The sequence below is a fragment of the Vanrija pseudolonga genome, chromosome 2 (genome assembly GCF_020906515.1).
Source record: "Vanrija pseudolonga chromosome 2, complete sequence".
NCBI lineage: Eukaryota > Fungi > Basidiomycota > Tremellomycetes > Trichosporonales > Trichosporonaceae > Vanrija > Vanrija pseudolonga.
In genome coordinates, this window is record NC_085850.1 from 4,048,885 (window position 1) to 4,072,964 (window position 24,080).

A 24,080-nucleotide genomic window follows, 5' to 3' on the forward strand; every position below is an offset into this window, starting at 1 on the left:
TCAAGTTTGTGTTGTGGCAGGTTCCTTTGACCGTGACGGCCACAGTGCTTGCTTGACGTTGTGGCCATGCCCACTTGCCTGATACACGAGGCTGCATGGATCGCGGGATCTCGGAACGCGGAAATGGCGCGTCGTCCTGGAGGCGGGATTGGGGCGTAGGAGACGCGGTCGACGAACTGATGGGACGAGACGCGTTTCAGGTAATTGTTTCCACGAAGCTTATTAGAAGGAAGTGACGTGAGTTTTGTCGATGTTTGCGGCCACAGGGTGGTGGGTATCTGTTATTTTGACGTCTATGGGAGCCTGCACACGGGCTGGAACCATCACGGGAGGGGTGCGACCGCAAGAGGGAGCGAAGATCCAGAGAGAGACCTGGGCATGCATGAGGTGATGCATTAACACGATTGACACGGACTCTCGTTGTCAGTGGTGCATAGGGTATCTGCGCCATTGAAAAGCCCGACATCGGCTCCAAGTCTGGTTGCGTTGTGACTCACCTCTTCACCCAACAAGTTGGACAGCCGACGCTCTACACGTCAGCACCAGCGCTGTGTGGCTGTACAGTGCAATCCGTTACAAACCACGACTACTAACCCTCCTAACCCGCCCAAACCCAACCTTTGGACAGATGATCACGCAGATCAGGCAACCAGACACGGCGGGAACAGGGCATTCCTCGGTCCATGCTCGCCTCTGCGCGCGCAGCACCCACGATTAAACGCAGCACTCGACGAGCACGAGGCTTGGCGGCCGGCGGGTGGAGACGGTAGGCCAGTCTCGGCATCTCCACTGCATTGGCTTGGCTGTGAAACGTGATGCTGGGTACACGGTCCATTCGGCGGGCCATCCGGCGAGCTGGGTGCCGGCATCCGCCTCTGGCTCCAGAGCACAAACACGCATAGAGGTGCGTCACGCTAGGGCTTCTGGAATTGGGCTTGGAACGTCTTATCGAGTGAGTGGCCCTCTGCACGCTGCTTGTTCGAGCGATTAGGTACACACAACGGCTCATCCAGATCCGCTGCAAACAGTGCACACGACAGGCTGCAACATCCACGCACCTCACAGCCGTACCCACGATCAGCACTGTCGTCCTGGCGCACTGACAAGTAGCCTTCATCAGGGCCGGCCGCAACTCAACGAGTCTGCCGCCGAACCCAACCTTGTCGGGAAGCGCGCGGGACGCGTTCACGACGACACGGCCAAGCCGGAATCCTTACAGCCTCCTGCCACGACGGGAAGTGCCGCGGGATGCAGTGGGCCAAAAGTGGCTATGGAAGTACAGTATTGGCAGCTGTGGCACCAGTCGTGGCAGCATAAGGACCCAGTCGTGGCAGCATACGGCCGTATCCCAATGGATGCGCGGGGTGAGGGTGCCTTGCGCGCAGTCCTGGCGGATCATTACGAGGCGAGGTATACAGTTCGGTTTGTGGCAAGTGTGTTGATGAGGCATTGTTGTGGCTCTTTGGGGTGGGCAGGCTCGTCTCTATCCAGATGCAGAGTGCTACGAATTAGCTGTCGCGGGGAGGCTACGAGCGGAGTGAGGATGGGACGAGGAGGAGATGGAGTCATCGGGCGCGCCGAGTGAAGGCGGTACCGCGTAGCACGTTCGCTCTCCAACTCCGATTGTGTCGCACAACAGGACACGCAACGCATTCTACAAATCTCTGCATAACTGTTTGGAGTCCTAAAATTGTCCATTCGACGCCGGCTGGGCTCGTGAGTGCAGGAAGACGCGGAAGCGGATGCGAAGCAATCGTTCTTTGCGGCATAAGTGTGCCGAAGACTTTGGACGTCTTCCCCGAACTTTCATCGCTCAGCACGCTCGTTCCATCGCAACCTCGACGTATGCAGCTCGATAATGTCGACGTAAAGTGAGGAGACAGCCATGATAGGAGCGAACTACAGAATGACCACAACTCCCCCAAAGCCGCACGTGGTGGGTCACCAGGGCGAAGAAGATGTCGCAACCTCAACTCAAGCACACCTCTTCACCTACCTTCTGAGAGCAGCACTCTTCAGCAGTATCGTCGCCCTCGACCACGCATCGAACCTGCATGATCATGGGCTCGTGGGACAACATTAGGGTCAGCGACCAGCACTGTACCTTGCCGTCCTCCCGGCCCCGGCAATCTTCTTGCCCCTCCGCGCCGACCCGACGTTCAATGAGAACAGCTGCAACACGCTCTGCACGGAGGTGATGCTGAACTGGAACACGCAGATTGACCTCTCTGCTACCACAAAAACAGAAGTGGGGATGCTGGTGCATGCTGGCGTGCCCTCGCTTTTCTGGGGATGCGCCACCGTTGGCTGGGTGGCGTCATTGCGCCATCTCCGGATCTAGATCCCTTCGCTCACCGCCGCTGGCTCTACCATGTGGATCTTTGGGGGTCAGTTTGGTGTTTAGTTGGTCCAGCTGGCGTTGCAAGCATGACAAGAGGGAAGTGGTGGGGGCATCGAGCGAGCCGGCACTCAAGTATCGGCGCAACTGGAGTATGAGGGATCCGGCGCCTTTATGTACCGCCTAGCCTTTGGCTGGCCGTCCCCTTCTCCGGCCGCTGGGAGCATTGGCCTTCAACCTGGCGTGCGCATCCCATAAGAATACGTTGCATATCTCGTCGGTGCTTCAGCTTCGATGCAGCGTCGTCGCCGTCACCGTCGTCGTCGTCGACACTGAACAAGGTCGACGGAGACGCAGCAGTGCAGCGTCTCTCGGGTGACATTTCCGCCTCCGCCGCCAAGCGCCGGCTGTGCGGCAAGTGGAATTTCCAAGACGGCCGACTCGACCGGGACAGTCGCTACTCGCTCGACTCCGTCGCTTGCTCGCTTGCTCATCTCTGTCTTACATTGCTTCAATAACAACAACATCGCCATCACACGGTTCATGCGACTCGCACCGTCGTTGATCGCCCCTACACGCCTGTTCGCTAACTCCTCTGCGCGCGCTACTCTCCCCGTCCACCCTCGGCCTTTCAACCACCTCCACCACCTCCACCCCCGCTCCATCTCAACAACCATGACGGCCACCGCGCCCTCTCCGGCGCCGTACGAGCCCACCGCGGCCGCGACAGCGACACAGCAGACATCCACGGGCGTCAAGCTGACCGCACACAACCAGTACGACGCGACACGGCTCGACCGTACCTCGCTCCCAGCGGACCCGCTCGACCTCTTCCGCGCGTGGCTTGCCGAGGCGCTCCGGCCCGCTCCGGGCTCGCCGTTCCCGCCCGTGCGCGAGCCCGAGGCGATGGTACTCTCGACCGCGACGGCGCGCGGTGTGCCATCGTCCCGTGTCGTGCTGCTCAAGGAGGTCGACGCGGACGGCTTCGTCTTCTTCACAAACTACAACTCGCGCAAGAGCGCCGAGCTGCAGGCCAACCCGTACGCTGCGCTCGCGTTCCACTGGCGCGAGGTCTCGCGCCAGGTGCGCGTCGTCGGCAAGGTCGAGAAGGTGTCGCGTGCAGAGAGCGAGGCGTACTTTGCTACCCGGCCACGCGGGAGCCAGCTCGGCGCGTGGGCGTCGGCCCAGTCGAGCGCTGTGGGCGAGGGCGCACTCGCCGCTGCCGTCGAGGACGCCGCCAAGAAGTTTGAGGGCAAGGATGTGCCCTGCCCCGAGCACTGGGGAGGCTGGCGCCTGGTCCCATTGTGAGTTTGGCTGTTGGTGCTGATCGCTGACACCGCAGCGAGATCGAGTTCTGGGCGGGCCAGCCAAGCAGGCTGCACGACAGGTTCAGGTACACGCGCCCCGAGGCCGGCGGCGAGTGGGCCGTCGATCGCCTCGCGCCATAGTGCGATGGCGAGCGAGCATGAGCATGATTGCATGGATTTCAATGGGCTTTTTGGCCGTGCTGGTGCTGATTGCACGCACTGCATTGCCATGGCCGTGCGGCCTTGGCGTGGCGTGGCGGCGATGCCCCGGCTTCGCGCCGCGACGTGGAAGCGGCCAATGCAGCTCGCCCTCGTCCCACTAACGTATATCTAACCGGCCCCCGCGCGTGCGGCGACTCGAGCAGCAGCACCAGCAGCAGCAGCGAGAGAACCAGCGACGAAGAATCTAACCATGGCTATGCCCCTCCCCTCGCCCAACACTGCTCCACCCGACGGCGCCGAGCCCGCTCCCGCCGCCAGCGCCGCCTCGCCGCCGCACAACTCGGTCTTCAACAAGCTCCTCTCCAAGGCCGGGCCGCACCTCGCCCCCCGGCTCCAGCACGCGCAGTCCAAGCTCACTGCGCACAGCTACGGCGCGCAGCTCGACACTGCGCTCCGCTCGTCGTCGTCCTCGCTCGAGGCCCGCGTCCGCCGCGTGTCGGGCCGCCTCGACGCCGTCCATGCCGGCTGGGGCGGCAAGGTCGACGCCGCAGCGGACAAGTACGGCGCCAAGCTTGGCTCGCAGCTCGCCAGCGCCGGGATCGAGGGGCGCGTCGACTCGGCCGTCAAGCGCTTCGGGCACTCGCTCGGCGATTTCGAACACCGTCTCGGGTACGATGCGCCCGCCCCTGTCGCCGCTGGCCCAGAGGCACAGCAGCCTCAGCAGCAGCAACAGCAATTCTACCCGCCACCACCTGGCGCTCCGGCGCGCAAGCAGCAGCAGCAGCAGCCGGAGCCACAGCAGCACCAACAGCAACAGCAGCAGCTCGTCGTCGAGCCACCCACTGCCCCCAGCACCGTCAGCCCTGGGCCTTACGATTCACCCCCTGGCTCGCCGCCGCGGCCCGTCAAGCCTGTCGAGCCACGCCTCAACGAGCAGGTTCAAGGCCGGTTCGAGTCACCGCCCGGCTCGCCACCGCGGGTCGCGCTCGGGCTCGAGCACAAGCCGGCGCCTGAGACATCCACGACGCAGCCCGCACCCGCACCCGCACCCGCACCCGCACCCGCACCCGCACCCGCACATGCACCTGCACCCACCCCCGCGCTTCCAGAGCCTGCGCCAGCTCCACCCAGTACTTCTGTGCTCGCTCCTCGTGGTGGCGCTTCGCCTCCTCCCGTCGCTTCTCTATCTCTTCCTCTCGCTCCTGCCCTTCCTCCTCATATCGCTGGCCCTCCTACCCCCGGTGCTTCTGCTCCTCCCGCTCCTACTCCTGGCGTTCCTGGCAGCGCTGATTCTGGTGGTGTGGGACCAGCTCCTCCGCGTGCTCCTGGTGGTCCTCCCGCTCCTTCTGTTCATCCCTATCCCACTCCTTTCGTTTCTCCCGTTATCTACGACCCTCCGTCACCCCAGCAGCAGCACCATGCCGAGGGCACCCCCGCCCCCGAGGCTCGTCCTCCAGCGGTCGCAGTCACGGCCGCGCTCGCTGAGCTCCGTGTCGGCCCAGCTGGCGCCCCCGCGCTCGCTGAGCTCGGTACCGGCCCCGCCGACGGCGCTGCCAACGACGAGCAGGGACGCGTCCCCAGCAACGACAGTCACGGCGCTGTCCCCGCGCCCAACCCACTCGTCGCCGGGCTCGACGCCAACCCTGCGGCAGTATATCCCGTCCCCGGCGCTCCCTACGCTCCAAACGTCCACGTCCCCGACGCCGTCGTCCCTCCCGCCCCGCCCGCCGACGCCAACCCCACGGCCACGCCAGCGGTGCGCTCCACAACGCCGCCACCACGCCCGAGATCCAAGTCGGTGGTGGTGGGCGACTCGCGTGGTGGCCCGCCCCCGCCACGCCCGCAGCTCCGCAGCTGGACGTCCAACCCCGCCCTCAAGAGCCTCCCGCCCCGAGCCCGCCCCGCGTTCCCCATCTCGCCGGAGCCGCTGTGGTCGCCAATGTCGCCGGAGGAGCCAATCACCCCGTGGTGGGCGGCGTGAAGGAGGACGGCCAGTTTGATGACGCCGAGGGCGACGTGCCGCCTCGTAAGTTTGACCCCCGATCGAGCTGACCCCAAGCGCCATATGTTGAAATCGACGAGCACGGGCTCGCTCCCACCACCATCCCTCCCTCGGCGCGTCCCACGGGGGACACCAAGGCGAGGCCCTAAGAATGTAGAGTACCTTGACATGTCTCGTAGTTGCCTTCTCATGTAGTTTACTATGCGCTCGCTGGTTCTGTGCCCGTCGAGAAGTGGGCGCCTCATCTTGGCACACGCACGGGTCAGCGCAGTCGAGTGATAAGTGACAACGTGAGCAAAGTGAGGGCGAGGAGGCCACCCTGTTTTTGGCACCTGGCACGTCCCGCCGAGCGCACATGTCTCCTCGCTCCACGCCGTTGCGAGGCGAGCTGTTGCCGTGCGAGCTGTCGCCGCGTAAGCCTCTGTGGGATAAGCCGTTGTCGAGGAAGTTGGTCGCACGCCGTCAGTAAGCTGATGACGGCCAAGCTCGCCATCCAACGTCAAGTCCTCCCTCCACTCCATCACCTCGCTCCCACCGCTCCCAAGCCGCTCGCCATCGCTGCCCACAGCACCACCGCGTCTTCGCCCGCCGTTCCGCCCGCATCGCGAATTGCCCCCGTCATGGGCCACCACCGCAAGCACCGCGAGGAGGCCGACAAGGCCTCAGCCGAGGGGAGCAGCACCAGCAGCAGTGGGCGGAGCAGCAGCCGACACCGTCGGCACCGGCATGCTCCCAGCCCCCCGCCGCCGCTCACGCCCGTGTCTCCGCCTCTCCCTGCAGTGCCATCACCCAAGTCGGCCTCCCCATCGCCCGTCCACATCCCACTACTCACCCTGCCCGCCCTCCCCCTCCCGGCGCTCGCCGCGCCCTCACCGCTATCAGCGAGCCCGACCGCGCCGGGGCCAATCGAGCGCGCGCTCCAGACAGCAGGACACAGTCTCGACTACGCGCTGAGCACGGCACTCTCGGCGCACTCGCCGGCCTTTGCGAGCCGCCTCGGCCGGCTCGACGCGGCGCTCGTCCGCGCCGGCGAGGAGATGGACCGCACGTGGCCCGGCACGGCGGAGCGGGTCGGCTCCCTCCGTCGCGGGGTGGGCCGCGAGCTCGAGCGGTGGGAGGCCGCGCGCGCGCTCTGGGTCAGCGGGGGAGACGTGTCGCCATACACTCCTGTTGCGACTTCGTCGGGTGCGGACTCGTTGGTAACGGGCTCAGAGAAGGAGAAGCCTCTGCCGCCGCTACCTGGGACTGGGAAGGGCGAGGCCGCGCCGGATGAGGTCGAGGACGACGCGCAGAGCGTCATGGCCAACCCGCCGCTCAGTGACAACGGCTCACGGAGCCCATCGGCGTGTGTTCTCGGCGACCACAAACGGCATGACGATGAGCCCAGCGAGGCCAGTGAGGACTGTGAGCCTTGTGAGCCTAGTGAGGAGCCTCCGCGTGAGTTGTGCCGTCGGCATCGCCTCTAGTTGTGTGCTGATGGTATGCCCAGCGCCGTATGAGGCATGATGTGATGGTCGTTGTAATCGAGAGAGTTGCCAGAGTAGATCTTGACGTGGCTTGTAATGAATGCGGTGTTGTCGCGAGCACTGCACTGCGTCATGCGTCACCCAGTCGCCACCACGTTTCAGCCTCGCCCGCGGCATGCACCCACTGCCCTGCACCCATAAATAACAAAAGCCGTCGTCGGGCAACCGTCTCTCCCTCCTTTGCATCACTCGCAATGTCGTACCAGCAGCAGCAGCCGCCAGCTGGCGCAGACGCCTACAACTACGCGTACCAGCAGCAGCCACAACAGCAGCAGCAGCCACAACAGCAGCAGCAGCACGCGGCGCTGCCGCCGCCGACATCACCACCGGCCGAGCAGCCGCCCGGCGCCTGGCCAAACCAGGACGCCTACGGCGCGCTGCCAGCACAAGGCGAGCGGCGCGAGTCGGCGGACCGCTCGTTATTCTCGCACGTCCCGCCGAGCTTCCGCGTCGACAGCCAGCAGCTCAGCGGGTGGGGCACGCGCATCGACCAGGCGGTCGGGCAGGCCACGTCCGGCCTGGACCGCTTCCAGCCGGGATGGGGCCAGCGGCTCGACCCGTCGCTCAGGCAGGCGAGTAACCGCCTCGGCGCGGCCTTCTCGAGCTTGGGCAAGCGGCTAGACCAGCACTGGAGCCAGGACCCGTACGGCCAGGGACCGAGTTACCCCCCTGGCCAGTACGGCGGAAATCAGTACCCCCCGCCGCCTGGCGGTCCGGGCGGCGCGGCCGGCGCAGCGCAGCAACCCGCTACCGCCGCGTCACAGCAGCCAGCCCAGCAGCCTCAGCCTGCGCCAGCGACGCAGTTCACTGCCCAGCCGCCCGCAGCTCCGGCACAGCAGTACGCCGGCGGTCTGCCCGTCGTCGGCTCGCCGCCGCCCGCGGCCCCGCAGCCCCAGCCAACACAGTACGCCCAAGGCGTGCCGGTGCTCGGATCGCCGCCGCCGCCGACGTCTGCCTCTCCCCCGCCAGCGACAGCATACCAGGCGCCAGCGGCAGCGTACCAGCCCCCCGTGTCGACGTATGCGCCGCCGCCACCGTCACAGTCGCCACTACCGACCACCGCGGCGCCGGGTGCATCCCCAGCCGCCTCAGCGGTGCCCGTCGCCGCTGTCGCTGGTGTCGGAGCGCTGGCAGCGGGAATGGGCGCGATGGCTATCTCGAGCACCCCGGCGCAGGCTCCAGCCACCACCGTCTCACCGCAGGCTACAGGGTATGCCCCGGCAGCGCAGTACGCCGCGTACGGCCAACCGGCGGCGCCTGCTCAACCCGCCGCCGCTGTGTCGCCCCAGTCTACAGGATACACACCAGCTGCAGCAGCCGCAGCGTACGCCGGCTATGCCCAGCAGTCTGCTGCAGCCTCGCCCCAGGCCGCGCAGGCGTACCAGTCCCCTCAGCCCGCACTGGCACCAGAGCCCTCGGCACACGCGTACGAGTTTGAGCAGGCAGCGGCGACAGCGGCCGCGGCACAGGCACCTGCATCTGCACCTGCGGCCCAGCCGTGGCAGCAGCAGCAGCCAGCGCCCCAGCAGCCCCAGCAGCCTGGCTGGCCGCAACAACAGCAGCAGCAGACATGGCAGCAGCCAGCCCAGGCTCCGCCCCCGGAGCAGCAAGGAGCTCCGGCTCAGCAGCAGTGGCATGACCCCGCACAACAGCAACAGGCTGCCACAACTCAGCCAGGATGGGGTCAGGCGGCCTACGCCTCGACATATGCAGCGTACGGCCAGTCACCGTACGCTGCAGCTCCGGCTGGACAGGCACCGCAGGAGCAGGGCAGCTGGGGCAAGCCAGCAGGCGCAGCAGCCCCCGGTTCACCTCCTCCAACCACCACTGTCCCAGCGGCGCCACTCACAGCCCCTACGTGGCAGCAGCAGCAGCAGACGTACCAGCCTGGCCCACTGCCGACAGTGACGCCTATGGTGACGACATTGCCAGTTAACCCTGCTTATGCGTCCGGTCCACCTGTCCCAGACGCGTCCACGCGTCCGATCGCGTCGTCATCGTCGGCTTCCCAGCCACTGCCCTCGCCGCCGGTCGCCTCGTCAAGCACGGCACCTGCGCCCGCACCGAGCACGGCCTCGGGCTTTTACCCGCCCGAGAAGTGGACGTACAGCCAGTCTGGCGCGGCGGCTGCGCAACCGACAGCCGGAGGTCCCAGCACGCACCATGTCGTCCCCGACGGCCCCGAAGCTGTGAACGAGCTCCCACCACGTAAGTCTCCGATCGCGATGCGTGCTGATCGGACCGCGCAGCCCCGTACGACCCCGGACCGCTGGCGCGCTCTGCGCCCCCGACCGCACCCCCGCGATAGATTACTTATACCCCCGCATACCGGCGACTAGTATACACGGCCTAGTCGCTCACTGTCAGTCTTTTAAGTCATTCACGTTTGGCCAGATCTGAGGATGGAGATTGAGTTTTGGGAACAATTTGGGAACCGGGCCGTAAGAATTTCTACTAGGTTGAAACGCTATCCCCTGTTGTGCGCCGTAGGCTTGGCCTTGGTAGGTCTGTAGGATGACAGGTCGAGACCTCGATTTTTGCGAGCAGTACGGCATTGTTTGCCATGCTTGACTACATCCGTGGGCGTGCGTGTTTGGGGGTGGGCCGTGACCGCGGCCAGCAGCGCACACATTGGGTAAGACGTCCGGCATATGACGGCGGCGTGGGTGGGGCGATGTGCACGACTGAGCGAGCGAGGCGAGGCAGTGACAGGCGAGCGGCGACGCGGCGCATGACCATACGCACGCAAGACGTCGACAAACACTGGCCGCCTGGCTCGCTGGCGCCGGCTCGCATGTTTGCCTCGGGCAATTCCCAGCAGTGAGCACATCCATCGGACAGCGAGCGCACGAGCACCACGGCAGCGCGGAATGCAAGGCCGCTGGAACGACCGTGTATTCCGAACGCGCTCGCTCGCGCGAGTGCAACGCGCAGCAGCGCATGCATGTTTGCTTGCTTGCCTTCCTTGTCAGGCAGCACTTTGTTATACTTACCCTCGCCCAGCTTAGTAGTAGTCCCCCCCGCGCAGCCCGCGTCATCACGGGCAGGCGAGTGGGGAATCGAGATATGCATAGGGCTGTGTGGGTGTGGGCTTGAGCTGGCAGCCAGTGCTGTTCCCGGCGGGAGGTGAGTCGTGGTGTCTTCATGAGCCCTGAAGCAGGCGGCTGGCGGCTCAAAGAGGGCAGCGGTCAATGGCGTAGGTTGGGCAAAAGTGCATCACCACCCAGTATTTTGCGTCGTGCCTTGCCTCCCCTTTGGAGAGTTTGCGCCTGCCGAGTTTGGGGCCGCGGGCTTTATTATGTCAACCAAGGAGGAGAGGCACAAACACGGCGGGGACCAAGGTCTGATTTGTGTGAATGGTCAATGAGATCTGTCTAGTCGACAGCAGCGAGCAGAACAGAGCAGCATGCATCACGCGGCGCACTCGGCGCAACCCCAGAACTGAGCGGCGCTAGCTGCCCCGCGTGGCGGCGGCGGCGCTGTGGCGTCAAGGACAGGCGTCGTTGGTGTGGCCGCCGCTGCCGCCGTTATCAAAAGACGAGCAGCAGCCAGGGCCTTGGCACCCACCCACCCTCGGTCGGCTGGCTGCCTGGGTCGATGACGGCGGCTCCTCCCACCGACCGACCTGCCTGCCGTCCCGTGCAGCAGCCGCGCCCACCCGCTCGATCGGGCCAATTACGCCAACATGATCAAACAGTGTGTGTCTCGATTGGACTGGCTGGTGGTGCCGGCGCCGCTGCCGCGACTGCAAGTATGCACCATCTCATTCACGCGAGGACGACTAGTTGTCGCGCGTGTTAGTAGTTGTTCATGTCTGTAGTCGTCCTTGCCTTGTCGGCGTCGTCGTAGAGAAGAAGGGGGTGTTATAATCGTGGCCCTCGCCGCCTCCTCCTAGCCACACCTCGTCCCCTCCCACCACCACCACCACCGCCACCACCACCTCCCCACGACCCACCATACCCACGCCCCCATGACCCGCGTCTCGCCGCGACACCGGCGCGTGCCGCACGCGTACCGTGCCCCGCCTCCCCCGCCGCCCGCGTACTCGTCGCTATTGCCCTCGCTGCCGAGCCTACCACCACTACCGCCCCTCGAGGTCGAGCTGCCCTCCGACACGGACGACACGTCGCGCAGCTCTCTGAGCGACGACTCGACCCCGCCCCGGCGCAGTGCCGACTCTACAGCCGACAACGCCGCCGACGACACCAAGGCTTCGGCATACCGCGCCTTCCTGGCCGACGGTATCTCGAGCGGGCAGTACACCCGCTCCGAGTGTCTCCGTGAGCTCAAGCGCCTCGTCCTCGAGCTCGAGAGCGCGTGCAAAAAGGTGCGTAAGGGTCGTTCGTGCTGCTTGTCAAGACATTGCCAGATCAGATCAGAGCAGAGCAGAGAAGAGAGAGCACCTGCTGACGGGTACCTCAGCGAGGCACGCTGCCCGGTGAGACTGCTGCTGCGGTCAAAGAGCGCCGCCGCTTGACGACCGTCGACGAGTAGGAGGAGGTGTAGCTGCTCTTGAGGCACCAACGACCATCACCACCCACGCCCCTTGACCACATCATACCACTCGACTCTTCCACTTTACCCATTTCCTCGCACGCACCGGCCCGCGCATACACGCCCACGCCCAGCCATTCTTCATCCATAGCTTCATCGCCCTGTATATAGTCAACCATGCATTGTACCAATTACCTCGATACTCACTCTACAGGCTCTACAGTCTACCCTTCAACACCTCCCAATTTTTCTATTAAACTCATCACAAGCCCTGAGATCTACAGGCTTGGTGACACCCGTCGCCCCTTGGCAACCCCCGCACCCCCCGCTCTCAGTAACTCAGTTCCGCAAAGCCCTCGCCCGTGAGGTACAGCTTGATCTCGCTGGACAGTGCAAACGTGCACACGAGAGCCAGGAAGACGAGCACGAGGATGACGCCCCAGCCGCGCTCATCGACAGGGTCCTTGACCCAGATGTCGACCCGACGGTGAGCTTCCTTGCCCTTGGCATTGTAGACCGTGTCGACGCTGTCCTCAAACCACACGTACAGGCGCTGCGCCTCAAAGTCAAACTTGCCCTTGCCGCCGCGGGTGAGCGTCCACTTGACCTCGCCCTCCTTGTATACGCGGTTCGGGAGGAAGATTTCGGTGACACGGGCAGTAGGCGGCGTACCCTTGGAGAGCACCTCGGGGGTTTCGCGCCAACGGTGCGTGAAGAGGTTGGTCGCGACTTCGTACGAGGTCGACATGACAGTTCCGGACGTCGCGATGGCGTACGGGCGCTGGGGTCAGTGGGGGAACAAACAACAAAACTCACCACAAGGACGTCGAGCAGCCTCGCACCGGCGTCAAGGTCCCCCTTTGTCGCCTTGCCTGCGGCAATCTCCCTGTCACGCAGCTCGTGCGAGAACCACGAAAAGTTCTCCGAGTTCCAATGGTCGCCGAGGTCGTCGCGGTTTTGCGGGTTGTACGCCCACAGGTTAAAGTGTGCCCGACTCGACTCGAGCGCAGAGATGAGTGCATCGAGCATGCGCTCGTGCCACTTGAAGTCGCCCGTCTTGAAGGCCTCCTCATAGCTGACAGTCAGCGCGAGCTCTCTACCACCACTCACTTCATGTCCATCGGGATGCCACACTCGCCAAACACGATCGGCACCTCGCCCAGCTGCTTGTGAGCCTCGGTGACAATGTTCCTGATCTGCAGAGCATAGTTCTTCTTGACCGCCTTGCCAAAGTACAGCGCGCGGAGCGGGTTCATGCCGCGAGCAAGGCCCTGAACGTTGACCGACAGCGAGCCAAACTTCTTGTTGAACATGGTGTGCAGGTCGTACCAGTGCGGCGCGAACACAAAGTTCTTGGGGCGGGAGTCGGCGGGCCACTCGGGTGCGTACTCGTTCGGAAGCGGCTCGACAAACCGTGCCGCCTTCTTTGGCGCCCGCTTGCTCACCAGCACCTCCCAGCGCTTGACGAAGGGGAAGTAAAAGTCGGGGTAGAAGTTCACGCGGCGGCCCTTCCTGTCCTTGGCAAAGTAGTCCTCCTGGAGCGCCACGGCAATCTTCTTCTCAGCGCTCCACTTCCACACGCCCTCCTTCTCCCATGGGCACTTGCCGCCCGTAGGACCCGAGGATGACCACGCGACCACGTCGGTGGGGTTGGCGATGACGCGCTGCTGCACGCGAGTGGGGTACGGGAACGACCGCACGTACTTTGGCACGGCGGTCGCGTGGCCCGAGCCGAGCGAGAAGCTCTGCAGAGGCGAGGGGAAGTGGCCGAGGTGGAGGTCGGTCTCGTAGCACCACTCGTCTATCGAGTTGAGGCCAATGTATCCCGAGTGCGGCTCGTTCATCATCTCGAACCCGATAACCGTTTCGAGGTCGCCGACGGCGTCGATCAGGGCGCCGAATGCACCGAGGAAGTGGTCCTGGAGGTACGACTGGATGTTGACGCCCTTGGGGCCGACCTTGAGGCCGGGCGCAAACGTCTCGCCGCCCCAGAACAGCGTGTTCATCGTCGCGCATGCAAGCTTGGTGTAGCCCGTGGGCCAGAGACCCCGCTCACCCTCGACGCGGTGGCCGCGCACGCCGCCGACGTAGGCCGCGCCCGACGCCTCGAGCTTGGCGCCGTCGTCGCTAAGGTCGAAGCCGGCCGCCTCGAGTGTCCAACCCGGTGCGCCGGACCCGCCGCAGTAGCGCGACCACACGTCCTGGTGGACAGACTCCGTGTGTTAGCCTAGCTGCTCCTTCCCAACCGGCAAGCCGCCAACTCACGACATATGCGACAATCCCTGTTCCACGCAGACTCTCGAGCAGCGCACGAAAGTAGGCGAGAAACTCCTTGTCGTACTCGCCGGGGCCGGCATGCTCAATCGCGTCCCACGTAACATTTACTCGGACTGTCGTCAGCTCTGCGCGTGCCTACGCCGACGTACGGAATGTCAATCCCCACGACTTGAGGCGAGCCCAGTGCTCTGGCGCCTCGGCGAGCGGGAACGGCTGGTCGACGTACGACGACTGGGCGTGGTCGTGGATTTTTGGCCGTGGTTCGGTGGGTCTGTGATGGGTGTCTAGTCAGCACTACGATGTCGCCGGTGGGTACGCCGCAACGTACACTTTGGACGCCGAGCCGACGTTGGCGCCGCGGAGGTGCAAGATGCGGCCGTGGTCGTCGACAAAGTTGCCGGCGAGGATGCTGATCTTGCTGCTGCTTGGCGCGAAGGGGGTGAACTCTGTCATTCTGGCAGAGAACAGGTTGAAGAGGAGGGGAGAAGAGCAACACGAGATGAAGGCGGGTCGAGCAGAAAGTCTGGAATAGCCAGCCCACCTGGCGCCGCGCGCTGCGATGGACGGCGTACGGCGTGCAACCAGCCGGTTGGGCGGGACCTCGATGCGGGGTGGCGGCGCGGGTGGCGTGCGGTGAGATCTTCGGCACGTGATATTTACACGTGGGGAACTCGTGGCAATCGCGTGGAGCCGTCACGTGATACTATTGACAATTGATTACCCTCCACTCGGTCGGATGCCGGTGGAGCCGGAACAAGCGATGGATGGACGACAGCCCCCGACGACACCGGCGACCTCGACGGCGACTTTTGGGTGCACCACCGCGGTCAACTCCCCATCTTGGCAAAGCAAACCCCCTCTCTCTTCTTTTCTAGACTTTACTCAGCCCCCCATCTCACCTCAAGCAAGAAACAGACACAATGCCCAAGGCCCTTGTTCGCGGATCAATCAGTGAGCCGTGACGGACGGCGGACAGCGAGCTCGCCAGACGCAACGCCACCGGATGACGCCGGCTAACACCTTCCCTCTCCCCCAGACATCGACGAGTTCTACCTCCTCCCGCACATCGTGCGCCCGGGAGAGACGATCGCGTCGACCGGCTTCTCGCGCAGCACGGGCGGCAAGGGTGCCAACCAGGCGTACGCTGCTGGCCGGGCGGGCGCTAACGTCGTCCTCGATGCCCAGGTGGGCGCGGACGGCGCCGAGGTCGTCAAGCTCATCGCGAGCGGCGGTGTCGACGTCTCGCGCGTGCGCGTGATTGACGGCGAGGTGGGTCGTGGCCAACAACATTGTTCTGACTCCAGGTTACTGGCCGCGCCATCATCCAGCGCGCTGCCGACGGCGAGAACAGCATCGTGCTCCACCCCGGCGCCAACTTTGCGCCGTCCAGCGGCGAGGTCGACCTCGCGGGCTACACGCATCTCCTGCTCCAGAACGAGATCCCGCTCGACGACACGCTCGCGTACCTCCGTGCTGCGGGCAAGGCGGGCATCAAGAGCGTGTACAACCCCTCGCCGATGCCCTCGCGCGAGGTGCTCGCCGCGTTCCCGTGGGACTGCCTGTCGTACCTCATCGTCAACGAGGGCGAGCTGTCCGACATCCTCGCCGCGTTTGACGACACGCCGCTCGACGCCAAGCTCAGCGTCAAGGACCGTGCTATTGCGCAGATGCACGCGCTGCACGGCGCAAAGGGCTTCGCAAAGTCAGTCGCGATCGTCACGACGATCGGACCCGAGGGCGTTCTCGTTCTCGACGTCAAGGGACCCCATCCCGAGGTCGCGTACTCGCCTGCCGCCAAGGCGCGCAAGGTCGTCGACACGACCGGCGCTGGCGACACGTTTGCCGGCTACTTTGTGGCCATGCTCATGGACAAGGGCGACGACGCGCCGATCGCCGAGTTGATCCCGACTTGTCTCCAGGTGAGTGGTGCTAGAGATGCCGAGCCGATCCATCAACGGGCTGTTCCGGCACCGGCCTGCTCCGGACTCTTGCCATGCTGCGTGATGGGGCACAACGGGCCGCAGTGGTCCGTGGTTGAGCGGCACTGCGGAGGCTCCACTAGCTCGGGCATTGCTGACTTTGGCACAGGCCTGCGCTATCACGGTCGAGAATGCCGGCGCTTTGGAGAGCATTCCTGCCCGGGCGGACGTTGAGGCGCGCCTTGCTCTCAAGGAGTAGAGCACGAGCACAGGCACGAGGGAGCAAGCAGACGGCGGTTGTTACATTGGGTCGCATGGCATGCATCGTTTGGCAGATATACCTAGTCTCGGTCGGCGCCGAGGCATCGCATGGGGCCTCATGGGTCGCCGTCGCTTGAGTCGGTAAAGGGCCAGTGACTGCGGGGGTTCGCTGCCGCTCCGAGATGATTCGACGGCGGCTCCAGCGCAGCACCACACACTCTCTCTCTCTGTACGCAATCAGTCGCACTAGCCTGCGCTTGATTCTTCTTTCCCGTGCTGCCTTGCATGCATACATGAGGTCATGCCTCTGTTGCTGCGTGTTTGCCCGCTTTCATAGCCGATTGAGCGGGTGCTCGGGTCCGCCACGGTGGAAGACATTGGTCCGTCCTAGTTGGTTGCATGTGGATATCGCGCGCAGCCCGAGAGGCCCGGCAGTCTCATCGGCTTTGCCCGAGTGCGTGCTGCGTCACATCTCGCATCGATCGGCAACGCGCAGCAGCAAAACATTTATTAAGACCTGCCCATCGCCGCTCCCCTCCCCTCCCACGACGAGACTTGTCATGCTCAACGTCTCGCATCGTACAGTCTAAAGCCCGGGATCCATGGTGACGACTGGCGCGGCAGCCCCGCGCGCGGCCGGCACAAACAACACTAATAGCGGCGTCAACAACAACATCACTACGGCCCCGGCGTCGTACCCGCCTGCCGCTCCACACGCCGCTGCAGAAGACAAGGCGTCAACGACAACGGCCAACGACGAGGAGAAGGGCACCCTCGCGTCCCCGCGCCGAGACGAGAAGGCCTATGCCGAGTCCGAGGACGAAGACGAGAAAGATGGCGCGGACGGCGCGGCAGGCGGAAGGCTGCGAGACCTAGGCCAAGGCCAGGCCGCGGAGAGCTTCAAGCGCGAACATTGGTGGTGAGTGGCACGAGTGGGGGGCGTAGATGGCCGAGCCTCGGCGACTGCGACAGCAAGTGATGGGCAGGAGAGGGATAGATGCAGAGCCCGGATCAAACCGCCAAGAGTGCTGCGCAGATGCGCATTGGTTTCGGGTGACCCGACGATAGCGCGCTCCACGGCCTGATCAGTGACAGAGGTGCTGACAACAACGCAGGCAAATATGGCGCCCGCGCAACCCACCACCGCCGCCGAGCAAGTCGTTTGACGATGCGGCGGAGATCCCGCTCGCGACGGCCAACATCCTCTCGGCGCTTACCTTCCACGTGAGTGTGGCCCCCCGGCCTTTGCTGACAATCAGTGGGTATCGCCCATCATGAAGACGGGTTATCAGCGGCCGTTACAGGCGACCGACCTGTGGAAGATGGATCACTCGCGAGAGGGTGAGTAGGGGCCGAGGCCGAGGCAGTGCTGACGACCAGCCGATTACCTCTCGGATCGGTTCCTTGCCAACTTGGAGAAGCGGCAGAAGGCAGCTGCGGAGTGGAATGAGAAGCTGCCGACCGTTGTGGCGCCGTGGACGACGCGCACAAAGTGGTCGTTCACCGCCGCGACAAAACATCACCTGCCCCCCGAGTTTGCAGCGTACGGCAGTGACAAGAGCTATGCCGCGCGCAAGGCGACGCTCGAGGCCGAGTGGCGCGGGCACAGTGGCAAGAAGAAGGGCAGCATCACCTGGGCGCTCAATGACACGTTCCCCAACTTTTGGTGGGCAGGCGTGTACAAGCTCTTTGCGGACGAGGCGCAGCTCATGTCCCCGCTGCTCGTCAAGGCACTGATCAACTTCAGTAAAGAGAGTGAGTAGGATCCGTAGACAGGCGGGCGCTGACCACAGTGTACCTCGGGAACCACCACGAGGGCAAAAAGCCCAACATCGGGCGCGGCATCGGCATGGCTATCGGCATGTTCTGCCTCGCCATCATGCAGACGCTGTGCCAGCACCAGTTCTTCTTCCTGTCCATGCAGACGGGCGCCATGTCGCGCGCGGCCCTCATCTCGGCAGTGTACAAGCGCTCGCTCCGGCTGTCGGTGCGCGCGCGCTCCAACATTCCCAACGGCAAGCTCATGGCGCACCTGTCGAGCGATATCAGCCGCATCGACTACTGCGCCCAGTGGTTCCACGCCATCTGGACCGCCCCGATCCAGCTCATCGTGACTCTCATCCTGCTCTGCCTCCAGATCGGCCCCTCGGCCATCGTCGGCTTTTCGCTCTTCATCATCCTCACCCCGCTCCAGACGTACATCATGAAGCTGTCCCTCATGGTGCGCAAAAAGTCCATGGTCTTCACCGACGGCAGGTCAAAGCTCCTCCAGGAGATCCTCAGCTCGATGCAGATCATCAAGGTGTTCACCTACGAGCTGCCCTTCCTCAAGCGCCTCGAGTTCCTCAGGAATATGGAGATGAAGTCGGTCCGCAAGATCGCCTACATCCGCGCCGCGAACATGAGTCTCGCGTTCAGCGTGCCCGCCCTGGCGACGGTCCTCTCGTTCGTGACGTACACGTCGACGCACAGGAATCTCGATCCCGCCATCCTCTTTACCGCCCTTGCCTTGTTCAACCTGCTTCGCCAGCCTCTCCTATTCCTTCCGCGTGCGCTCTCGACCTACGCCGACGCCAAGAACGCCGTGGAGCGTCTCACAGACGTGTTTGAGGCCGAGCTCATGGAGGAGAAGGACATGGTCAACCCCAACCTGGACGTGGCGATCCGCGCAAAGGGCGCAACGTTCCAGTGGGCGTCCATCCCGGAGGTAGATCAGATTGTGGAAGGCAAGGGTGGCAAGGGCGGAAAAGGTGGCAGGGGCAAGAAGGACAAGAAGGGTAAGACTCCCGCCAAGACCCCTCCCAAGACTCCCCCTGTCCAGGATTCCGACGCCACTCCGGCCGAAGCGCGCGAGCCGTTCAAGGTCGAGGACCTCAACCTTGAGATTCCTCGCGGGCGCCTCGTTGCCATCGTCGGCCCTGTAGGCAGCGGCAAGAGCAGCATCCTCCAGGGCCTCCTGGGCGAGATGCGCACCTTGTCTGGAACAGTCGAGTTTGGCGGCCGCGCGGGCTACTGCCAGCAGTCGGCATGGATCCAGAACGCAACATTGCGCGACAACATTGTGTTTGGGCAGAAGTGGGACGAGAGCCGGTACTGGCAGTGCGTTGCCGACGCGTCGCTACTTGCCGACCTTGAAATCCTCCCAGACGGCGACCTGACCGAGATTGGCGAGAAGGGCGTCAACCTCTCCGGCGGCCAGAAGCAGCGTGTCAACATTGCCCGAGCAATGTACTTCAACTCTGATATCGTGCTGTTCGACGACCCTCTCAGCGCTGTCGACGCGCACGTGGGCAAGGCGCTGTTCAACGAGGCCATTCTCGGTCTCCGTACTCGCGGCAAGACGGTCGTGCTCGTCACCCATGCGCTCCACCTGCTCCCCCAGGTCGACTACATCTACACAGTCGGAAATGGCCACATCGTCGAGCAGGGCACATACGAGAGCCTCGTCAGCTCTGGCGGCGCGTTCAAACGCCTCATGGACGAGTTTGGCGGCCAGCAAGAGGCCAAGCAGGAGGAGGAGGCCGCAGACGAGGAAGAGGCCATCGCGGAGATTCCGCTCGAGTCGCCGCTGGACGAAAAGTTGACCAGCGAGCGTGTGGCAAAGTTGACGAGGAAATCGGTCGGCAAGGCGGCCGGTACTGGCAAGCTTGAGGTGAGTTACTATGGTGGTCTGCCGAGCTGACAGCTCCAGGGCCGGCTCATGCAGTCTGAAGTCCGCAAGACGGGCTCGGTCGGGCGTAAGGTTTACGCCGCGTACCTCAAGGCTGGTCGTGCGGCCGTCACGCTGCCCCTCATCTTGGTGTTCGGCATCGGCATGCAGACGGCGTCGGTGCTGTCAACCGTCTGGCTCACGTGGTGGGAGGCCGACTCTTTCCACAAGTCGATGGGTTTCTACCAGGGCATGTACGCCTTCCTCAACATCTCCCAGGCGCTCATCTTCCTCCTCATGGGCATCGCCATGGCTGTCCTGTCGTACCTCGCCTCGAAGAACATGTACAATGGCGCGCTGCAACGCGTCATGTTCAGCCCCATGTCCTTCTTCGACACCAACCCCACGGGTCGTATCATGGGCATCTTTGGCAAGGACGTCGACATGATGGACAACCAGCTCGCCGACGCGTTGCGAATGCAAGCTATCACGCTGTTCTCGGTGAGTCGCGCAATGCTGAGGTGGGCATCGCTGACGTTTGCAGATGGTCGGATCTGTGGTCATTATTACCGTCTTCTTCCACTACTTTATCATTGTGTAAGTGAGCCTCGGGTGGCACCAGCTGACGTCACAGTATGTTTGTTGTCGGCCTGGGATACCTCTACTTTGCCCAGTACTACCGCACCTCGGCACGGGAGATGAAGCGCCTCGACTCGATGCTTCGTTCACTTTTGTATGCGCACTTTTCGGAATCGTAAGTCGCATTGCCATGCCTGAGGACGACTGCTGACATTGCCCAGGCTGTCGGGCCTCGCGACCATCCGCGCATACGGCGAGACATCGCGCTTCATCAAGGAGAACAGCTGGTACATGGACCTCGAGGACAGGGCGTACCTGCTCACCTCGGCCAACCAGCGCTGGCTTGCAGTGCGCCTCGACTTTCTCGGCGCCATCCTCGTCTTCTGCGTAGCTGTCATGTCAGCGGCAGGCGGTGCCGGTCTCACGCCGGCGCAGATCGGCCTGTGCTTGACCTACATGACTCAGATCACCCAGCTTCTGGGCATGCTTACACGCCAGTCGGCCGAAGTCGAGAACAACATGAACGCCATCGAGCGCATCATGTACTACTCTGACGGCGGCCTTCCCCAGGAGGCAGCATACAACGTCGAGCCTGAGCCGCAGAACTGGCCAAGTGCGGGTAACATCAAGCTTGAGAAAGTCGTCATGTCGTACAGAAAGGGCCTGCCGCCGGTCCTCAAGGGAATGTAAGTGTGGCGAGTGGCATCCATTGGCGGTCGCTGACACCCAACCAGCTCGGCAGAGTTCAAGAGTGGCGAGAAGATTGGCATCATTGGCCGTACCGGTGCAGGAAAGACATCGATCACAGTCGCGCTGTACCGCCTCGCTGAGCTCACGTCGGGCAAGATCACGATTGACGACATCGACATTTCTAGCCTCGGTCTCCAGACGCTGCGCTCGCACATTGCCATTATCCCACAAGACCCAGTGCTCTTCAGCGGCACGCTGCGCTCCAACCTGGACCCGTTCAACCTGTACGACGACGCGAGACTGTACGACGCGCTCAAGCGCGCCTGTCTTATCGACGAGACGGGCCACGACGGGGCCGACCCAGCAGCGACGCGCACAGCACGGTTCACGCTCGACATGCCGATCGACGACGAGGGCTCCAATCTGTCGATTGGCGAGCGGAGTCTTGTCAGCCTGGCCCGCGCACTCGTCAAAGACTCGCGTATCGTCGTGCTCGACGAGGCCACCGCGGCCGTCGACCTCGAGACGGACGCCAAGATCCAGGAGACGATCCGGCGCGAATTCGGCTCCAAGACACTCCTGTGTATCGCGCACCGGCTGCGCACTATTATTTCATGGGACCGCATCCTCGTCATGAACGCCGGCGAGATCGAGGACTTTGGGACCCCGCTCGACCTGTTTGACGCAGGCGGCCTGTTTAGAACCCTGTGCGAGAGGAGCCATATCTCGCGCGAGGAGATTACAAGGGCGAGAAAGGAGGAGACTTTTGCGTAGTAGATGCATTGCATTGTGTGGGCAGAGAAGCGGGGCGAGGGGGTGAGCGTTACAGTGTGTGCGTGTTGTGTGAGGCACACGCGCACAAGCCTCGCCACACGCATGTGTGGCTCGCAACCAAACACGAGTTGTGCAAACACGACATGTCCATCACCCACGCACCGCAAGCAAACATGCAACACGCCCGAGTGTCAGCTCTCTTTCTCCCGTCTTTATCACCTCTTCCCAACTCTTACCCCTTCTCTTCTCTCTACTCAACTCATTTCACCCATTCCAAGACAACAACATGCCCTCCTCCACGAGACCAACCAAGCGCTCCGCCACACCTGCGAACCCGCCTGCCGCCAAGAAGCCCAAGGTCGTCGCCACGAACGGCAACAAGCGCGCCGCTTCGTCGGGCGACACACGCGAGGCGAAGAAGGCCAAGATTGCTGCCCCCGCCCCCGAGAACGACGCCGGTCAGCGTGTGCGCACACAGCCCGAGGAGACGGGGGGTGCCACTCTTCCGAGCGCCTCATCGGCGGGCAGTCCCGAGGCCGTTTCGACGCTCGCCGCAGTCGACGGGTCCAACGCGTCGACGCCTGAGAAGACCCCGACGGCCGTGACCACGCCCTGGGTGAAGGGTGGCGCCGACACTGCCGGGGACACGCCACAGCTCCTGGCGCCTCCGAAGGCCGAGAACACACTCGGCGCGGGTGCGAAGGGTGAAGTGGAGGTGGAGGTGAGTGTTCCAGCAGTACATGGGGCGAAGCTGACGGCAGGGCGACAATGTGTCGGTTCCGCACTTGACGGCTGACGGCGTGGGGAAGGAGCGCGACCACAAGACTGCCCAGCCCAAGGACGACGTCAAGGCAGACGTGACGTCCGGGGTCGAGGCCGGCGAGGAGGCGCAGATGGCCCAGGAGCAGCCCAAGACCGAGACTGAGGCAAATCTCGAGCTCCTGGACGGCTCCGCCTCTGAGGGGGAGGTCGACGCGGGGCTAGACGCCGAGACCTCCGAGGTCGAGAGCAAGCCGGCGGTCGCGGGCGACGCCAAGCCCGACGCGAAGCCCAAGGCTGGGGGCGACGCGGAGTCCCGGAGCGGGGCTGGGGCTGTTCCGGAGATGGTGGCGACTCATGCTGGGTCTGCCTCGAGCGCTGGAATGGCGCAGCTGCGCTTCGAGAACATAACCCAGGACCGCCCCGGAGTCGAGGCTAAGGCCGAGGCTGCACCTCCCAGCCATCCCACGCGCAAGATCATCAAGCCCAAGGCCCCGACCACCCCCGATACTCGCAAGGTCAGTCCTGCTGCCGCCTGCCTCCCGAGGCATCGGCAACGCCGCCAACACCTCCCGCTGACGCCCCAGCTCGCCAAGCTCCCAAAGGCCAAGCCACTCGACCGCGTCGCGAGGGCCGAAGAGGCACTCAACACCGCCCATGCGGCATGGCAGGCCGCGATTCCGCCCCTGCGCGCCGCCGAGCCCGTATCCGACCGCACCGAGGTGGTCTGGCTGCGCGCGACGAGCATAGCCGACGCCGCGCGGGTCAAGCTCAAGAAGGCCACGCAGGCGCTCGAGGACGCGGAGCTGAGGGCGAGTGTGGCACGCGTGGTGGCCGAGGTAGCATGTGCGACGTGCACGGCGGAGCACAGCATTGCGTGCCGCGTCGCGGCCGCTGCGGCGAAGGACTCGGCTGAAACACTCGAGGACGCCAAGGCCGACGAGGCGCGCGCGCGCGAAACGTCTTCCTTGGCTGAGACGGAGCTCGGCGCCCGCCTGGCGGCGTACAAGGCTGCCATTGCGGCCGAGCGGCGCGCGAAGGAGAGCCTGGAGACGGCGTATCAGGCCTACCAGGATGCTGTTAAGGGCCGGCGGGAGGCGGGGTATGCTGCACATTAGGCGTGCGCGGGCGAGGTGTAGATCTGGGTACATACATAATTGATGCGCCTCTTGTACAGTAGTGTAGACTTGGCCTGGTGATTTGATTTAGGACTCGGTGACTCCCAGTAGCACAATGCTACACACACCATGTCAGTGGCCTCGTGCACAACAACAAACAATGGAGGGGAATTGACCTGAACCGTCCACACCCATCACCCACGCCGAGAGACAATATCAGCCATG

General features: G+C 63.9%; 9 protein-coding genes across 9 annotated transcripts; 8 read left to right on the top strand and 1 right to left on the bottom strand.

Moving 5' to 3' along the window:
- The first annotated feature begins 2,718 nt into the window (after positions 1-2,718).
- On the top strand, positions 2,719-3,840 carry pdxH_1 (Pyridoxine/pyridoxamine 5'-phosphate oxidase). Its single transcript, XM_062769837.1, has 2 exons — positions 2,719-3,642; positions 3,681-3,840. The coding sequence occupies exons 1-2, from the start codon at positions 2,882-2,884 to the stop codon at positions 3,784-3,786; spliced, it is 867 nt and encodes a 288-aa protein (XP_062625821.1). The 5' UTR covers positions 2,719-2,881; the 3' UTR covers positions 3,787-3,840.
- A 217-nt stretch (positions 3,841-4,057) lies between these two features.
- LOC62_02G003306 (uncharacterized protein) lies at positions 4,058-6,019 on the top strand (the record flags this gene model as incomplete). Its single annotated transcript, XM_062769838.1, has 3 exons — positions 4,058-5,611; positions 5,662-5,833; positions 5,867-6,019. The coding sequence occupies 3 exons, from the start codon at positions 4,058-4,060 to the stop codon at positions 5,956-5,958; spliced, it is 1,818 nt and encodes a 605-aa protein (XP_062625822.1). The 3' UTR covers positions 5,959-6,019.
- Positions 6,020-6,429: 410 nt separating this feature from the next.
- On the top strand, positions 6,430-7,275 carry LOC62_02G003307 (uncharacterized protein; the record flags this gene model as incomplete). Its single annotated transcript, XM_062769839.1, has 1 exon — positions 6,430-7,275. One exon carries the CDS (start codon positions 6,430-6,432, stop codon positions 7,273-7,275), a length of 846 nt encoding a protein of 281 aa, XP_062625823.1.
- A 254-nt stretch (positions 7,276-7,529) lies between these two features.
- On the top strand, positions 7,530-9,869 carry LOC62_02G003308 (uncharacterized protein; the record flags this gene model as incomplete). Its single annotated transcript, XM_062769840.1, has 2 exons — positions 7,530-9,543; positions 9,585-9,869. The coding sequence occupies 2 exons, from the start codon at positions 7,530-7,532 to the stop codon at positions 9,641-9,643; spliced, it is 2,073 nt and encodes a 690-aa protein (XP_062625824.1). The 3' UTR covers positions 9,644-9,869.
- A 1,436-nt stretch (positions 9,870-11,305) lies between these two features.
- LOC62_02G003309 (uncharacterized protein) lies at positions 11,306-11,829 on the top strand (the record flags this gene model as incomplete). Its single annotated transcript, XM_062769841.1, has 2 exons — positions 11,306-11,662; positions 11,758-11,829. The coding sequence occupies 2 exons, from the start codon at positions 11,306-11,308 to the stop codon at positions 11,827-11,829; spliced, it is 429 nt and encodes a 142-aa protein (XP_062625825.1).
- A 331-nt stretch (positions 11,830-12,160) lies between these two features.
- Positions 12,161-14,559, bottom strand: YIR007W_1 (putative glycosyl hydrolase; the record flags this gene model as incomplete). The annotated part of the gene is made up of 6 exons (XM_062769842.1): positions 12,161-12,610; positions 12,646-12,904; positions 12,940-14,042; positions 14,095-14,219; positions 14,256-14,377; positions 14,435-14,559. 6 exons carry the CDS (start codon positions 14,557-14,559, stop codon positions 12,161-12,163), a joined length of 2,184 nt encoding a protein of 727 aa, XP_062625826.1.
- A 379-nt stretch (positions 14,560-14,938) lies between these two features.
- On the top strand, positions 14,939-16,365 carry rbsK (Ribokinase). Its single transcript, XM_062769843.1, has 4 exons — positions 14,939-15,057; positions 15,143-15,375; positions 15,411-16,025; positions 16,195-16,365. Exons 1-4 carry the CDS (start codon positions 15,027-15,029, stop codon positions 16,282-16,284), a joined length of 969 nt encoding a protein of 322 aa, XP_062625827.1. The 5' UTR covers positions 14,939-15,026; the 3' UTR covers positions 16,285-16,365.
- Positions 16,366-16,835: 470 nt separating this feature from the next.
- fer6_1 (Multidrug resistance protein fer6) lies at positions 16,836-22,007 on the top strand. Its single transcript, XM_062769844.1, has 10 exons — positions 16,836-17,205; positions 17,402-17,510; positions 17,546-17,627; positions 17,667-18,041; positions 18,080-19,938; positions 19,978-20,436; positions 20,480-20,532; positions 20,570-20,689; positions 20,736-21,200; positions 21,249-22,007. Exons 1-10 carry the CDS (start codon positions 16,889-16,891, stop codon positions 21,976-21,978), a joined length of 4,569 nt encoding a protein of 1,522 aa, XP_062625828.1. The 5' UTR covers positions 16,836-16,888; the 3' UTR covers positions 21,979-22,007.
- Positions 22,008-22,264: 257 nt separating this feature from the next.
- On the top strand, positions 22,265-23,855 carry LOC62_02G003313 (uncharacterized protein; the record flags this gene model as incomplete). Its single annotated transcript, XM_062769845.1, has 2 exons — positions 22,265-22,699; positions 22,740-23,855. 2 exons carry the CDS (start codon positions 22,265-22,267, stop codon positions 23,853-23,855), a joined length of 1,551 nt encoding a protein of 516 aa, XP_062625829.1.
- Between the last annotated feature and the right edge of the window lie 225 nt (positions 23,856-24,080).